Source organism: Morone saxatilis, unplaced genomic scaffold, assembly GCF_004916995.1.
Source record: "Morone saxatilis isolate NCDOM2014 unplaced genomic scaffold, NCSU_SB_2.0 Contig24, whole genome shotgun sequence".
Lineage (NCBI taxonomy): Eukaryota > Metazoa > Chordata > Actinopteri > Moronidae > Morone > Morone saxatilis.
In genome coordinates, this window is record NW_023339807.1 from 13,686,583 (window position 1) to 13,703,968 (window position 17,386).

General features: G+C 40.9%; 4 protein-coding genes across 4 annotated transcripts in view; 3 read left to right on the forward strand and 1 right to left on the reverse strand.

Annotated features, from left to right (window-relative positions):
- The window catches only part of LOC118336266 (tubulin polymerization-promoting protein), a 13,763-nt gene extending 9,521 nt beyond the window's left edge, over positions 1–4,242 (forward strand). The window contains exons 4-5 of the mRNA XM_035672875.1: positions 2,113–2,266; positions 2,349–4,242. Of these exons, the coding sequence (XP_035528768.1) occupies positions 2,113–2,266; positions 2,349–2,558 (364 nt within the window). The 3' untranslated portion in view covers positions 2,559–4,242. The remainder of the gene's footprint in view (positions 1–2,112; positions 2,267–2,348) is intronic.
- Positions 4,243–4,531: 289 nt separating this feature from the next.
- On the reverse strand, positions 4,532–9,639 carry cep72 (centrosomal protein 72). Its single transcript, XM_035672874.1, has 14 exons — positions 9,492–9,639; positions 9,125–9,252; positions 8,487–8,679; positions 8,296–8,404; positions 7,641–7,798; positions 7,476–7,525; positions 7,346–7,388; positions 6,464–6,664; positions 6,164–6,345; positions 5,934–6,027; positions 5,658–5,836; positions 5,445–5,571; positions 5,255–5,366; positions 4,532–5,117 (listed from the first exon to the last, which is right to left on the reverse strand). The coding sequence occupies exons 1-14, from the start codon at positions 9,565–9,567 to the stop codon at positions 5,057–5,059; spliced, it is 1,713 nt and encodes a 570-aa protein (XP_035528767.1). The 5' UTR covers positions 9,568–9,639; the 3' UTR covers positions 4,532–5,056.
- A 499-nt stretch (positions 9,640–10,138) lies between these two features.
- On the forward strand, positions 10,139–13,495 carry LOC118335931. The gene is made up of 2 exons (XM_035672436.1): positions 10,139–10,449; positions 11,089–13,495. The coding sequence occupies exons 1-2, from the start codon at positions 10,360–10,362 to the stop codon at positions 11,626–11,628; spliced, it is 630 nt and encodes a 209-aa protein (XP_035528329.1). The 5' UTR covers positions 10,139–10,359; the 3' UTR covers positions 11,629–13,495.
- Positions 13,496–13,675: 180 nt separating this feature from the next.
- The window catches only part of si:ch211-257p13.3 (kinesin-like protein KIFC3), an 11,081-nt gene continuing 7,370 nt past the window's right edge, over positions 13,676–17,386 (forward strand). Inside the window, exons 1-5 of the mRNA XM_035672435.1 lie at positions 13,676–14,045; positions 14,267–14,383; positions 14,617–14,713; positions 14,875–15,032; positions 15,164–15,416. Coding sequence (XP_035528328.1) covers positions 14,288–14,383; positions 14,617–14,713; positions 14,875–15,032; positions 15,164–15,416 — 604 coding nt within the window. The 5' untranslated portion in view covers positions 13,676–14,045; positions 14,267–14,287. The remainder of the gene's footprint in view (positions 14,046–14,266; positions 14,384–14,616; positions 14,714–14,874; positions 15,033–15,163; positions 15,417–17,386) is intronic.

The window sequence follows — 17,386 nt, forward strand, 5'->3', positions numbered from 1 at the left end:
GCTGCTGTGTCAACCTGAATTTCTTCTAAGGGGGATAAATAAAGGAATATCTTATCTTATCTTACAGTAAAGCAAAAGAAGTATCGTTGTTTTTCTAGACTTTTTCACCCACATCAACACCTTCACAGTTGGCATGGGAACGGGTGTTCATGTTTACTGCTGTGAGCATTTTTCCTGGCAAGACTAGAGTGGGAATTTAAAGTTGGTTGTGGGATAAGCTTGTTTACATCAGTCTATTGGTGAGCAATATTTAGACATGTGCAAACAGTATGGTGTAACTAAGATTGAAGGGGGAAAAAAGCATGCCATACATGCTTTTTATGGTGAGTCTGTGTAATGTTGTATACATTATATACAAGTACTTGGATGTGTGTGTCTGGCATGTGAATGTACAGGCTCTGTTGAGCTGTACAAACTCTAATCAGGGAGCATTATACAGTAGAATCTGAACAAAGTGTGTGGTGTGTGTACACTTCAGAGGCAGCCACAGGATAGAAAGAGGTACAGACTGGGGGAAGGGCTCATTTTCATGTAGTTCCTGACTCCAGGCATGACTGAGCCGGGGAGGGCTGCCATGCCAGGGATGTAGATCTTCACTTTCCCTTTAATCAGTGTCAAAGCTCTTTGCTTGCACACAAAAATTAAACATCTTAATGAGCTCTGGCTAATGACGGTATGGCTGAATGAATCCTTATTTATTGTGGGTATGAAGGTCTGCTGCGCCACATTGAGTCTCTGCTTTGCTTTGCTGTCTGGCTGCTTGGATCCAGACTACCAAAGCATAAACTATGGATGAGGTAAAAATCTGGCGTGGACTAATTAATTACTAACATGGTCTTATTGTGGCTTCATTTTCCAGGCTTTGGATGTATTTCCTCGTCACTGAACATGATCATTGGAGCATTTTACCATGATACAGAATCAGCCAACTACTATGTCAGATCCATATGGATCATGCAGTGCAGATGGTTGAACTGTGTAAATAAACAGCAGGTCAGTGAGCTAAAACAAAGTTCCACCCTCCCTTTATCGGTTTTAACCCTTATCACAGGCTCCTAGGTTTCTGATTTGCTGTTTATTTATGCTGCTTAATCATTTGTATACTCTGGAGAATTTATTAGCTGTGTATGGGGAGATCTGCAGAGGACACACAGTTATCTTCCCTCGGACAGAAACGGCAGCTGGAAATCCAGTTTCCCTCCTGACAATAGACAGCATGGAACAGGCACGGAGGAATGGAGCTCTCAAATGTTCAACACTGATGGATGGCCCAAACAAAAAAAAAGGTCACTGGATGAGTCAAATTAATAATAAACCCAAACATCCCTGTTTACTGTAGCTTGTTGCTATGACAGCAGGTTGCCTAGGGAGACTGCAGGCTTTATAGGCTGTTGTTTAGGTGATTTATCACCACAGCAATGGCTGTTTGTGTTTGTGTTACTATGCACTTTTAAACGTGGAAGTGAAACGGGCACATGGCCAGTTAAACAACTGGAGCACTCTCAGAAGGAGAATGATTGATGATGATGATCTATGGTATGGTACTGTCAGTGGTTACAACAGTTTGAGAAGTTTATGTGAGAATACAGGGATTCAGTAGGTCTAAATGTCCTTAGCTAGAATGAAAAACATCAGGGCTCTGGGCCATGACTACTGGAGCTGAGCTATACAGCTGAACACAATATGATACATGATATGAAAAGACAGTCACATATACAGCCCACAGGTGTGTGTGTGTGTGTGTGTAAGTCTGTGGAGTTGCTCGGACAACAGTTAAGTACCGAGACACACTGGGAGACAAGATCCAAACAGAGAAAGTTTTCTCATTGTTTATCTCAGTGCAAAACCATCTCCATGCTGTGTCTTACAACTGCCATGTTGAAGTGATCACACATGGCTCTGTGTACACTACTGTCTGCTCTTGTTTTTAAGCTTTCTAACTCCACTGAGAGGCTGTAGAAAAGAGCTGCTGATAAAGCAATCTTAAATACAGCGTTTCTGTCCCTGGAGACATAGTTTGTTGCTGGGTTTATGCGCTATAAAGACACAAATAAAAAGTTATACAGTGAAGTGTTATCCCATACTTAAGCTTCTTTTCCAACTACATTTCAGGAAGAAATCCTGTCGCAACATCACATACGATGAGTTCAAGGTTGCACTCGGAGAACTGGCCAGGAAGAAATACAAAGAGAAGACTGGAGAGGAGGCAGAGGCCGAGGTCTTCAAGCTGATTGAGGGCAAGACACCTGTCATTGCAGGAGTCACGGTAAGACTCGAAGTGTGAGCATTACTGCTTTCCTAGTGGAATAACAGAATAAACTAAAATGTTTTAAAAACCTTCCCCACAGAGAGCCGTGGCTTCCCCGACAGTGAGCCGTCTCACAGACACCAGCAAGTTTACAGGGTCACACAAGGAGCGGTTTGACCCCACCGGCCGCGGGAAGGGTAAGGCGGGACGAGAAGACATAGTTGACAGTTCCGGATACGTCTCGGGATACAAACACCGAGGGTCATACGAAAAGAAAGTGAATAAACCCACCGTGGGCAAACCCATGTGAGGGCAAGGATGAGGAAATAAACATTTGATCAACTACTAGGATAATTTTCTATTAAAAGAGTACTCAAAGAAAGCACAAAAGAATAGGATTTCATATATTTTCCCACCCATCTATTTTGTGTGTGTTTGTGTGTGAGAGAGAGATGTTTTTGAGTTCCTCTCTTTGTGAAGTGTGAGAACTGGAAAACTGTTTACATCTATTTTTACAAATTCATCACCAGCTGGTACATTCCTGTCAGACTGCAAGTTACTGCCAAACACTGAAGAGAACAAACGAGAGAAACTGCTATGCTATGAATATTGAAGCTTTGTTGTTATGATAGGGCCCTATAATATTTATTGAGCACAATTGAAACAACTTGCCAAGAAATACAAAAGTGGAACAACAGTTTGATGAATTAGCGGCATTGCACTTTTTAATGGAAGTTTTCTATTCCCCTATTTAGTTGAAGAGATGCATTTTTAATTTGTTTTGCAGTTTCAATCATAATTGGCACACATTTCTTACATAGATATTATCAAGGTTTATTTCTTTTGACAGCTTAAATGGTTAATTCCATATTCAGTGTTATCTGTCTGCCAACCCCACTTGTTTAGTTTTCATAAAATTTGCTGTTGATGTTATAAGCGAACACTGTCATTTCCATAATTTGCCTTCAGCTCGTTTTTTTTTTTTCAAAAATACATTAGACTGAACATTTTTGACCACTGCCATGTCTTGCTTTTGTGAATATGTAAAACATGAAAAACAAAACACGTACCATATAATGCACACTTAAAAGAAAAACAATATAACAGGAGTTTCCTATTTTACACTGTCGTTATTCAGACCCTATTGTATCTACCTTAACCTTTTGCTAACATACTTTTTGAACTTTAAATAGATTTCAGCTGAAGGAAGCCCCACCCACATTAGATGGGCTCAGTTGTGCAAGATTGTATTTTTAAAAATTTACTTATATTTCCTCATCTTATTTCTATACAGTAGTTCTAATATATTTGTGGTAAGATTGTGTATATTCTAAAAGGTTATAGCCACATGGCTTAATTTATGACACTGGCTTCATATGTTGTTGTTTTTTTTTTCTGTATTGCTGTACTTTGTGCATGTTACGTATATAGCATTTGATTCAGAAGCATATAGATGACAGTAGGAGTTTGTCATATCTAAACTACCGTGCCTGCTGTGAGGACAGACTACTGGACAGACATATTTTCTTGCAAAAAAAATAAAAAATTAAGTAATGAAATTGTGGGCTCATGATAAAATTGTGTATTGCTTAAAATCAATATATCAACCTGTACATGTACAAAGTCGGCTATGCTCTAGTGTTAATAAGTACCAAAAGTACCTTTTATGTGTGGTACCATCATCCAAGGCACAAACTGAAGCAGCAGGGTTTTACTGTTATATCTTTACATACTGTACGAGATAAAGGGAAAATTGCAAACAAGTAATATACTTTTGTAGAATATTTTTCCAACAGTGACAGTGTTTGTCTCACATTTGTCACACATTACCTGTAGCCTCAGCTGATGAAGAATCATGCATCAAGTGCAAAACTAGCAGCTATCGGTGTGTTAGTTTTTGTCTGCTGCAGTAGCTTGAGTATGATCTGTTTTCTGTGCTTTATGCCAAATACTGTGCACCTTTAATGTGGATGAACAATATTGTCTTTTTTTTTTTTAAATAACTTTTAATGTACTATTGTGCCCTGGTGCATGCAGTGTGTTTTTGTTCTTGTTCTTTAGGCCTCTTAATGTGTTCATGATTTGTAGTGCATTATGGAAAATAAAAAAAACACACTCCTGAACCTCTGTTGAACAGGTTACAGGGTGTAAGTCAATATGTTTTATATTCTTATGGCTTTTCCAGGAACACTGTGAAACTCCCCACCAGTTTTATGTAGTAGCATCCACATCCTAACCTGGTTTGCCAGGTCTTACATTAGTGTTTGTGAGAGCAAAGTGTGTGTGTGTGTGTAGCTCTCCAGTCCTCAGGCAGAGGTATAAATAAAGTCACAGTGCATCTGGAATCTAGATGCATTCATTCCACTGCAGTGTACAAAGCAGATGGAGACACAAGTGACCTAAAAAAAAAAAAAAGCTAAGAGAGACAAAATCTTGCCACTGATCCAGGAAATACATTATGACCTTCTCGCTAACATTTTTCCACTAATAATCATCATAAACATAACAGCCCTATCACACGCTCATACACAAACTTTCTTCAATGAATTGCCTCTCCCCGTTACTGTTTACATCAAGCAAACACAGCCTATACATATTTTTGGAAAATAATAAAACAATATACTATAAACACACAAAGGGTGGGAACTTAATACACACAAAACAATATATGAAGTAAGTAAGTAAAAAGAATTTAAAAACCATCTGTAGCTTGGCTTTGTGCAGCGAATGTAGCACTAATATGACGCTCAGCATAGTCTTGCTTGGATATTTTAATCCCAGTGTGCTTCTCTTCATTCAAATTCTCCTTTAAAGTTCCCCACTTCCCTTCAGCTCGGCTAGCAAACACTCGTTGGTAGCCACCAGGGACCTGCAGTACGTACACAGACACAAATCACAGACAGACAACAAAGTAGGGCAGATTTAGGTGTGAGAACATCATTGTTGTGGGTGTGCCGATCCGGCAAAAAACCAAGTGTCAACACTAAGATGCCCACATTTTCTTACCTGTGGCTTTCTTGCAGCATATTTGACAATTCCTTGACTTTCTCAGCCTCCTGCACTTTCTCCCTCAACCCCTCGATCTCTTTCTTCAGCTCCTCCACCTCTGTCTGAGCCTCTAAGGATGTGCAAGCACAGAGTGTGAGAGTTTGTGAGAAAAAGCTGTAACTTCTACTGGCATTTACTGTACACCCACCTTTAATCTGAGTAATAGGCGAACTTTTCATCATAGACTTGAGATACTGTCGTTCTAACTTGATGAGCTGTTTCTGTAGAGAGACATTTTCCTCCAAGACAATCCTCAACTGCTCATTTAGTTTGCCCTGTGTTGAGGAAATACAATAAACACAATGTGCTCATCAAAACAGTCTAAAGCTCAACATAGCTTTCCAGTGCCGAGTCCACTCACGACTGCACTGCGTGCTGCCTCCAGCTGAGCAGAGAGGTTACGGACTTCAGTTTTGTGCTCTTCGTCTTGTGCGGCCGCTTGAAAGTTCAGCGCGTCAGCTTCCCGTCTTAAGGTCCTGACCTCAGCCTCCCGACTGGAAATATCGTTTTCCATCATAGAAAGGATCTGGACTGCCTGAGCTAGAGCCAAAAATAAAAATGATGAGAAGACATTCGTTATCTCAGGCTCCGGTAATCAGATACCACATTCCGCAAAACAAACCAAGCTCCAACTCACACAGGAAGTTGTTGTTATGATGGAGCGATCTCTCTCCCATCCAATGTTTGTCCACAAGGTTGAGGAGCATCTCCAGGGGTTTCCTATAAGTACCCTGGGGGGTGAATTCAGACATGAGTAGATATGAGGGAAGAAAAAAACAAACTCAGATAGGATTTTGATAAGTAGTAAGAACCAATGAATAAAGACTCAGTATGTGAAATAGTAAGAAGACTGAATTAACTTCGCACCCTTTTTGTCTTTTCCATTGTCTCCGGCAGGCTGGAGCCCCCTTCTGTCTTGTTGAAGCTAGAGTAAGTCAGTCTTGGAGGATGTAAGATAGGGTTGGAGGGGTCAGACAGATTGAAACCAGGACAGCATGGACTGGGAGGTCGGATATTAATAAATGAAGAGCTATGCCGACAACTTTGATCTGGAAAAAGGTTGAAAACATACATTCAGCAACTTGCCAAGAAAATTTTATTGGGTATTTGTGGATTTATGGAACTTCTAAGAAAGGCTTTTATTAAGTACAGACATTCAGTTCTTACCAGGATTGGGGGTATAATGTCCCTTGGCTACATGTCTGGTTTGTTTGGGGAGATCCTTTTGCTTTTGTTTTCCAGGTACAGGTCTTTGTTTCTCTACATAGGGGCCAAAGGATACCTTTGGTCTTTCAGTCACTTTTAATGAGGTAGAGTTTCTTTTATCAGATGGCTCTTTCGTGTGTGGCACTTTGGACTTGGTGTTATCTGCTCAATTACAAATGACATAGTAAAACACTGATATTAACTAATCTTCAATAGAAACACTGTGTTCATGATTTAAAAATACACAAGTATTGGCTTGTCTCCCCCTAGTGGTGTTTTTACATCAGGAAAATAACTGATGGTAAATGGTAAATGGTAAATGGACCTGTACTTGTATAGCGCCTTTTTTACACGTTACATTTGCCCACATTCACCCTGTTAAACACAGGCGATGGCAAAGTCCATCAAACAGAAAACTAACACATTCATACACATTCACACAGCTGATGGGCTATGGCATCAGGAGCAACTTTGGGGTTCAGGTATCTTGCTCAAGGATACTTTCGACAACATTGCCAGGAGAGCCGGGGATCGGAACCAACAACCTTGCGATTTGGGGACGGACCCGCCTCTACCTCTGGAGCCACAGCCGCCCTGATCATGTGCCCTCTATTTAACTATAACCAGATAAAGTATTTTATTCTACATTCACCTAGTTCTGATTACTTATTCTGATAACCAAATCAAAATTACAGATGTTGATTACTCCACATAAAGCTGGGACTAAAGTAGAGAAAATTACCATTAAACAGTCTTCCTATCATATAATCTAACAATTTTTTTTTTTTACTAACTCTACATCTCTAATTGACTCTGTCTGTACAGAGAGCTGTAAAAACGTACCATATTTTGAGGGGGGATACCTGAGGATGGATTTAGCAGTTTCCTAAAAAAAAGAATAGAGCACATACAGTATATATGAGAATGTAAATACTGATGATATTGTTTGACAGACAGTGAGATAAAAAAGAACCTGTTTTGGAGTAGAACTCCTCTGTTCGGTAAAATCTTTTGATTGGTCCTCTGTGTGTTGTGAGACAGAAGACAGTTTGACATGAATAGAAGTTTGAACACAAAACATAAAATCTACTGGTTTGGTTTTGATTTAAGAATTAGCTTTTGGACTTTGGCATCCTACCTTCTGCTTCCTTGTGAACTGAGTCAGGGATGGGCTGAGTTTTTCTTTGGTCCCCATGATTTGTCCCAACAAAATTCAACACAATATCATCGGTGTCGGTCAGGAGAGAGAGCCTCTTGGTTAAGCGATTAACTAAAGCCAGTCTCTGATCACTGCTTCTGGGAAACACAAGAAAAGCCAGTAAAAGCAGAAAGGAATCAATTTGGATTACAGTAACTTCATTATCAGTACATTAGAGTGATGGGCATTCATACCCTTAGTTTTTGTATAAACTAAGGACAATGCCATTTTTAAAATAGTATTTTTGATGAAAAAGATGATGTTTTGAATACGTGGTATCTATGGTGATATATCAATCACATGACAGATTAACGGCCTCAGGCACCACAATGATAGAGGCAAGATAGCTGAAAATGTTTGGTGAATAAAGCATGGTGCACAACAGAAACGTTATGCGACTTGTTTCAAATTTGAAGATGAATAAACCAAACAGTTACCAAACATTCCCAAAGCTTCTTTGCCCTGTCACAAAATCAGCTCAGTGGGTTTTCCATGTTCTCATAATCGTTGGTAGACCTTCTATCAAGTCAAAGTTGAGCTGAGACACATAAACTCATCAGTTAGTTACGAGTTAAACATCTGAACATCAGTGTACCTTTGGCCAGGAGCCTGATTCAAAGACGAGCTCTTCTGCTGAGGTAGAAGGTCAGAGGAGAACTGCATTATGGCAGCTTTCCGCTCAGTGTCTCTGACTGGACAGCTATCTAGAAAGCAAAAGAAGACACTCAGTTACGCTGCAAACTGAGCTGAGATTAGCAAAGTCTGGGCAACATGGCGATGTCTTACCTAGTTTGCGCAGGCTGGGCATGGCATGCACCAGATGAGGGCGATAGTGTGGGTGAGTTTTGGTCAAGGGGTTGAGCCTGAGGTCCAGCTCTCTCAAAGCCGGCAGCTCATACAGCACCTTCACCTCTTCAAGGGAAGGTATGCGGTTATAGTACAGGATCAGCCTCTCCAACACCTTCAAGTGTTGAACGCCCTGGGGAGGAAACAGTACAGCTTTCAAAGGGGTCACACAACGGCTACTACTACTACTTCATATTCAACAATGTCACTGACCTTTTCCACCTCCAACACAAGATAGTAAAAGGCTTGTGGTGTGAGGGAGGAGTGGGTGAAGTGAACCAGTGTGGTTAGAGTGGGTCAGTCACTACAAACTAATGCCATGCAGACAAATCTCTTTCAAACCTGCAGAACTTAAATGTATGCATCACAGGGCTTTAAATGAGGAGTTGTAACAAACCAGTGCAAAATATAAACGTTATAACGTTGGATATGATGACTTCAGCAGCCTTAAAGCTACTTAAAGATTACATTTAAGTGGATAACTGGACGATAACCTTTTCCAGGTGTAACCTAGTTTTCATAACTGTCGTTTTACAAACACGTTTAAGGTTTAAAAACATGATTTAAACATAACTTACCTCCACCGAGACTAACGCATTGCAGGAGAGGTCCAGAGACTTCAGACGGACAAAGTTAATCAGTGCGTTTCCCAGATGTCTGATCTTCTCCTCGTAGGTCCCCGGGAGGCTCAGCGAGCGGACATCACCTGTTTACAAAGCACAATGTGTGTATAAATGAGACCGCGCTGTGTTATTTGCTTCTGGTGCTTTGGTTTACAGGAGGTGGCAGTTATTGCTGGTATGTTAGCTGTCGTTAGCTTAGCCACCGATGCTGAGGCTTAAGAAAGTAACTGTCTACAACTGTTGTCATGGCAAAAAGCTAAACGCCACGGTTCTGCCGTTAATGTTAGCTGGTATTTATTCCTATACAACGTTTGAATGTTACCGAGATAGGGGTGTTTTAATTGTAATCTGTCTCGTATCCATTGCTCTGTTACTGTTGTCAAACACTCCGCCGCCATACTTTTCGAACTTTTGCTGCCTTTAGGTACGGTCGGGAAAACTCATAAACGTCTTCCTGTTTGCCCACTGCATTACTGCCCACTGCATTACTGCCCACTGCATTACTGCCCACTGCATTACTGCCCACTGCATTACTGCCCCCTCTGTTTTACTGATTACAACCATTGACAGTATATATAAGATTATAACCCCTGTTAAAAATAATTATTGTTTTCTACAAACCGTTGAAAAAATTCCGTTTGCCATAGTGGTATAGGCCTATCTGAATTTGTAACATTACCTTTAATTCACATTACCCGCCAATGCTTGAGAAGCATTTCGAATCATTTAGCACTAACTATTTTTAGTGACGCACTTTTTATTTCAATATCAAGTTTATTATTTTGTCGAACACAGTCTCGTACAAAAGCAAGTAAATGATGATAAAACAGTACAAATTAATAGTCAAGTCATTCAGGAACCATTAACCATACTGTCAATGGGTAAAACTTGCGCTTTATCCTGCTGCTAGAGTTTACGAGCAGCGCAGAAAGCATCTTTTAGCGCATGCGCACTGTCCATATCCGGGCCAGTCACGTGTCAAAACAAACGTGTTCCTGATATAAGTCTGGACCTGTGTTCAGGCTCAACATTGACTTCATTAAATACTACCCTACGTTTACATTAATGCTACAGTTGTAGTAATTAATAGCAAACACATTCATTAGAGCCAACTTTGTCTGTTGCCGTAGTAACGGTTGCGCTGGCAACATCGTGGATGTTTACAGCAGTGCCAGTCGTCGTTAGGATCAATGGCGTCCTGTGTAACAGAGTGGATAGTATCCTGCTCCAACATCATCCTGTCTGCCACTGCACTGTACTCTTCTTACAGACTTTATAAGGTGGGTGTCATTCAGACAGTGTGCTGCCAATAAAGATGGGCCAAGTCATAATTTACTAACTTCCAGGGCTGTAAACACAAGCTGACTAATCCATTAGTTGATATACAGACACAATGATCAACTATAACAAACTATTTTGAGTATCTTTTTGAGTAGTCAGTTTTTCAAGCACAAAAACAAACATTCTCTGGTTCCTCCTACTCACATTTAAGTCATTTATGCCTTTTATTGTTTCAAATGTTTAATAAATTGTTTTACATTGGATATTGAGCTGTTTTTTGGGCAAAACAAGCTATTTTAATATGTCGCTCTTTTTGACCAAACCGCTTATTTATTAATCAAGGAAAATATTTGGAAAGGCATTTGATACTGAAAATGATGACTTTATCTCCTAAGCTACCATCACTGTTTGGTTTGAGGTTTTTTTTCTTAATTTATTGGGTTTTTTGCAGTTAATCTTATTCGTAATAATACATAATAAGTGTGTATTCTAAACACCCTGTGGCTGAGATTCCCCATTATTTTAGTTAGAAATGAGATAAGCAATAAATCCATGTATAAAATGTCTCACTTTGTAATTTTGCTACTGCCTCTACATTCATTCATTCATTCATTCATTCATTCATTCTCTCCCTGCAGAATCATAGGGCCCCTTCAGTGGGCCTTTTCCTGCTTGGAGTTTCCGCAGCACTTTGCATCTTTCATCCCTCGAGCTCGTACCTCACCTCCATCCAGAGAGAAGCAGAGTGGGCCAGCGAGGTTCTGGCTCCAGCGTTGGTCTCCTTTGACTTCCTGTGGCTCAGTGAAGACCGCAACACAGCACATATTCTCCTGTGTGGCTCTTGTTTGCTGTTGGGACTGTGTGACTGGCTCTCTGCAGATGCTCTCACAATGATGACACGCTGCCTGGGCCTCTCTTCCCTGTCCTGCTGCCTGACCGTGTGTCTGTTTGCTGGTAATGCATTTGGGGCCTTTGGCGGTGTGGCTCTCAGCCTCCCGTTGCTTGTGGCTCCGAGGGTCAGAACAAACACTTTGGCTCCACTAATTTCTCCGGCTGCAATTGAGGGACTCATGAAGTGGCTTTTAAAAGGCTCCATGTCTGTTGGCTGTTGGGCTTCCACTCAGGCCCTCAGGAAATTTCTGTTGGATGTGTCCGACCGATATAACATAGGCATTTAGTAAAACACACTAGCACTAAAAACTGGACCTATGCAAAAAATAATGTGCCTAACTTAAAAGCATTTTAGGACATTAGTGAGAAAGATTAGTTAACTTTGTTGCCATTAGAACACCAAATGTTTGCCTCAGTGAGCTCATAGTGTAACAGAACTGACACAATTATTATTACATTATTATTATTAATATTATTATTACAGGTAATAGAACCATTATATACAAAAGAACATATACAATGTTTAACATTTAATTTCCGTCCAGTAATGCTGACATGATAAGTTGATTAATTGATTAGTCAATCAACAGAAAATAAAATGGCAACAATTTTTATAATGGATTAATTGAGCAAATATTAGTTATGGTGCCCCAGAGTAGCTGGTTCCAGCTAAATGTGAGGATTTCCTGTTTTTCTCTTTGCTGTGTCATTATGAATTTAATATCCTTAGGGTTAAGACTGACAACAAGCAACAAGCAGTTTGTGGACCTCAACTTGGGCTCTGGGAAATAATAAATAATATAGATTAAAGGTTACATTGAAATTATTACATCTAAAAAAACAATGAAGGGATTAAACAAATAATACAATTGTTAGTTGCAGCACTAGTGTCTAAATTGGACTCCACATGCATTAAAGTACAACATGCCTTTACATATAGGTGATTGAGGAAAAAAGGAAGAAATTATTGAGCAAAACAATTAGGCTGAGATAAATGGAAAATGAAAAATGAATAACTGATATCTGTGTTTAAAAGTAAAAACAAGACAAACTGTCTGCCTGGTGATGGGAAGTCAAACAGGAAGTGGGAGTATTTTAGAAATAATCCCGTCCTTGCATTGATGTCTTACTGGAATTAACAGTAGCTGCTAAACCAAGACCTTGACTGAACTTCCTATGAACTTAATTTGAATTAAAAGCACAGGATTAAACAAAATAACAATACCACTGAGCAAACTCTTTTGCATGAGAGTACGTGACCACAGTTTACAACTGATAGCGCATGGTGGATTCTGCATCACTGTAGTGTAACAATAAGCCTTTTATATACTGGCAGTGCCTGGGTGACATTTATTGAGCTATTTTTAAAATTTAACAATGATGTAGGCAGCCTGTGGCTATTGTAATTTCCTATGTGATCATTTCCAAGAACGTCTAGCAGGCTGCACTCACTCCCAGGTCATTTACATCCTCCACACATCTCTCTGTGAACAGTTTTAGTGTTGTATACTCCAAAAAACATCCAGCTGCCTCAGAGTCTGGGTCCTGTTTGTTCTGCAGCCTCAGCTGTATCACTGTTTAAATATCTGCAGTGGTCTTAGCTCTTGGCCCTGCTCTTATCTCGCCCATTTGAACCTTATCAATGCACTTTTTATTACCTCCTTGGTTTTTAGTGGCTGTAATGGTAGCAGAAATGACCTCATCTCTTTAACTCACTGTCACGAATAAGGTTTGTCCACAGTGTTGTCTATGTGAGATATTAATATTCTTTATAGAGATTTGAAGTGGACACTGCAGATTCTCTAAGGATTTCAGAGTTGTGAGCAGCTGCCTCAGTAGTTTTGCTGCAGTATATGTACAAGCATCTGCAGCTCAGTGTCTGTCTGTGGGACAATGCCTTTGTCAGACCTCAGGGCACAGGTGACCACGGACATATTCAAGGTATTCAGGAAATTCTGTGAACATTTGTGAGTTTAAGGTGCCAAAATCATCATGATAACTGTGTTTTTTGTAATGATTCATCATTCAGTTCATGTCTTTTTGTTTTTAAAAATGTCACGTTGTACATCTGTATTTGTTCTTTTATTTAATTGCTATTTGTTGAGACAGTGTTAATATTCACTAAGGGAAGTCAACTTAACTTAAATAAATTGTGTAAAATCATTATCAAAAAGTCTCCCCCCCCGTTATGTTACGTTACATTACATTTCAAAGATCTCTTGGCTCATGTTTAACGGTTGTACCACCTATCACTGTTGTTCCACTCATCAGTATTTGAAAGAGCATTATGCTGCAGTTTCCGATCTTTATGAGCACCTCAAACCTAACACATCTCATCCGGCCACTGTTATCAGCATAAACTACCCCCACCAGCTCCATCAGTTCTCCATGCTGTATCTGTCACTCCACCACTGCAGCGGATCAGGAAACTGCACTGAGCATGCTCACCACCGATGCAGCCTGTAGATGGAGCAAAGTGGAGAAGAGGAGGAGGAGGAGGAGAAGGAAGAGAAAGGGGTGGAGAGAGAACAGCAGAGAGGGAGTCACACAGGAGCTGCACAAAGCACTGGGATGCTGTTACAGCTCTGAACAAGGGCTGCATGGGAAGATTTGTCATTGAGAGCACAGATGGAGTGTGAAAGGGGAATTCAAATGACTGGAATGTCCGATTGTCATCGCCAAAGAGGAGAAGATATGTGATAAGGTAAAGAAGATAAAGCATTATGCATGATGGGATGGGGTGATGGTTAATAAGGCAAGAAATGTTGAATCTCTGGAGAAGCTGAGACCAGCATCATCATGCACCCTATGATAATCAGTATAATTGTGTGTTAATATATAATATCAGGGTAAGAACTAGAATTCCTGCTTTTCTGCACTGTGTTAAAGGTGTATATGATTATTGAGTTAATCTGTCATTTACAGGGACTCTTGGACGGCGTGGAGATGTATGCCTTCTACTCCCTTTTAGTCTACATCTTCTACACTGTCTTTAAGAAGGAGGAGGAAGCCTTGGAGGGGGCGTGTGGAGCTTCCTCAGACGTATGTCTAGCCTCATCATGTCCAGCCTCGGGGGTCCTCTGTCAGGAAAACATTATGCAGAGAGCATGCGTTCGTCACCAACCACCTGCTAGTGCAAAAAGTCTATGTCATAAAGGATGTAGAAATTGGTTGTGTCATTGTTCTGCATTTTTCTGTGAGCTCCTATGTATGTAATGTGTACCTATTCTGTATGTGTATTACTGTCTGACCCTCATGTATGTTGCTGTGCTCAGGAGCCAGGACCTGTTTCCATGGGAACAGGGAGCAGAAGGAGAGATGGCCACACCTCCAAAATGGGAAAAAAGGCTTGTGCTCAGCTCAGTGACTCAAGTGAGTGCTCAGATAGCTTTTCAGAATATTTATAGTCCAACGTAGAGGCTGTTGTATGATACTATATATATAATATAATATATGTATGGTTTATACTTATTAATTAATTAGTGGCTACATTCCATTACTCATTATTGTTTATGTGATGTGTTGTCATCCAGGCAGTAGCAGTGACAGTGACGAATTGTCTCTGAGTGATGAAGATGAGAAAGACGGCCCCGACATCCCAGCATGCACTCCTCTGGCCGCCTTTTTGTCCTTCAAGCAGGAGGCTGAGAAGAGGAGGGCCTCACAAGTTCAGCTGGAGACAACAGCAAAGGTGGCAAAACTGTGTCATCACCTTGACTGAGCTGCTCACAGGATGCAGGCACGCAGATGAGCAGTACCCCAAATAGGAGCTTCTGCGGTGCCACTAAACCTTGTCTGTATATGTGCTTCTGTTCTGCCCAGCTGTCAGAGTCTCCCCTGGTGGCGGTGATGTCCCACTTGCTGAGTTTTCTGGAGCAGTACTCCCACTTCCAGCAGCTGCAGCAGCAGGCTGACCAGTACCGGGTCCAGCTGAAGAGGCACCGTGTCCAGCACCGGCGCCAGATGAAGGCCCTGCGAGCATCCTACCGCCAGCGCCTCAGGGACAAGAACAGCATCATCTGCGGCTTGGAGGAGGCCATCAGTCAGCAACAGACCCCCAGTCCACTGAGCGAGGGTGAGAGAGAAAGGGAAGAGCAGCAGAGGAAATAAAGGATGGGGGAGGGTGATATTAAGGTGCATGAGGGGGTGGGTTTACATTTCCATGCAGTGGGTGTGAGCATAATGAAAAACAGAGAGAAGTCGAGGTCACTTAGCTTTTTTAATAATAGCACAGAGAAGATGGTCTGAAAAGAGAAGCAGAAAATGGTACAGGGGACTGAAGGTGATATTTAAATCGATTTGAGGCTTCAGATTAAATGAGATCATCTGATGGATGGAGGAAGATTGATTAAAAGGACAATGAATCAAGGAAGCCAATTTCACATAATAGGAATTATATTTATTGGGTTATGTAATATAGATAACATTTTGTCTCATTTACAATTGTGGAAATCTAGTAATTTTCTATAACTGTATAAAAACAGGATTTGAGAAGGAAAGCTCATTCAAAGGGAGTGGAAGAGGTGATATTTTTTCTAATTTGTTAGCAGTCATCAATTCTTAAGGCCGTGTCTTACGTAGTTCACTTCAGTGTTTTTCCATTGTTGGCCCAAGATTAGATTTTTTTCAACCAGGGACATACTGTACACCTTTTTTTTATAGAAGAATACAGCCATCAGCAAAGGAGCAGACTGATTAGATTTATGTGGGTGTTGGTGGAAGTCAAGTTGGCCAGATTAAAACTTCACAGCTGCGATTGACCTCAAAGCTTTAGATGTCGGTATCTGCGGTCTTTCAGATTTGACCAGATGGTTATTCTCTTCTCAAAGCATAAAAGGTGGATGAACCAACTGCACTGCCTCACTTTTCTGTGCACATGTACAGCTTGTTAATAAGTGCATGACTCTGTAAAGCTGTACACAGATCCCATTCCTGTCCTTAGGCTGACTGACACAGTCCTTAGAAAAATATGTCAGTACGTATGATAACGTGATACCCAGACCTGTTTTTATATGAATCTCAGTTTGTAGGCCTGTTTGAGCAGAGGACCTTTGCGCACTGACTCTCATTAGTCACAGAACCAAGATAAATGACTACGTGGTGAGGGTCTTTGCTATTTGGATAGTGACTCTAAGACTCTCTGTCATGAATAAAACATGACTGTGAGTGCTGTTTTATTCCCTGCAAATGCACTGACAAAGTCTGGCACATGCAAGGTGCCACGTGTACTTGTGTTTGACTAAAAATAGCCCAGAGTCCATGTCCCAGTGTCACAAGGCTGTTTGGTTTGTTTGTTTACTGTATTGCAACGTGCAGGACTAAGTGGAAGAGTGATGCTGTGCCTGAGGACCACCACTTGGCTGTGTTGTGATCTTATATACAGGATTTCATTTGAATGAAAAGCTGGTGCTCCATTCAGCTGCCTTTCATCAAGAAGAAATCTTAATTTTTAAAAAAGCTCCATCATCTGTTTTTCAGTCAGAGGGAATAAGTTCCCTTGCATCATTTCAAGCTGCTGTTTAAAATGTATAAAGCTATCTCAGTGCCTCTGCAGATCAGGACAGCCCATAGACTTTTCACGTTTCTTGCAAGCACGTTTCCTGCATCACCCTTGATGCACAGCTGTAGCCTCTCATTTTTTTTCTTCCTGGCACCACCACCTCTCCCTGCACCATTGTGACACAGCAAACCTGACATGGCGTGTTGATAGAATTAGAATAAGGCCCTGCAATGGAAATCAGAGGTGACAGAGCCTGATAAATCATTGAGGAAGAGGAGGAAAGCGATTAAAATGCTGTCGGACATGCTGCTCAGTTTCTTGATGAACGATAGACGAGGTTTTAGCGGGTTGTTGCATGGTACATACATGTGAATCTTTTTTCTGCACTCGATCCTGGCTGCCCGTGAGTAGCTGAAGGAATCCCATATACGTCTGTGAAGTTGCCCTGGAGACTTGAGAGTGGAAAATGTTAACAATGCATACTGCCTACATGGTGTGCAAAAGAGCTTACTTAATGTTCATTAATATTACACACACACACACAC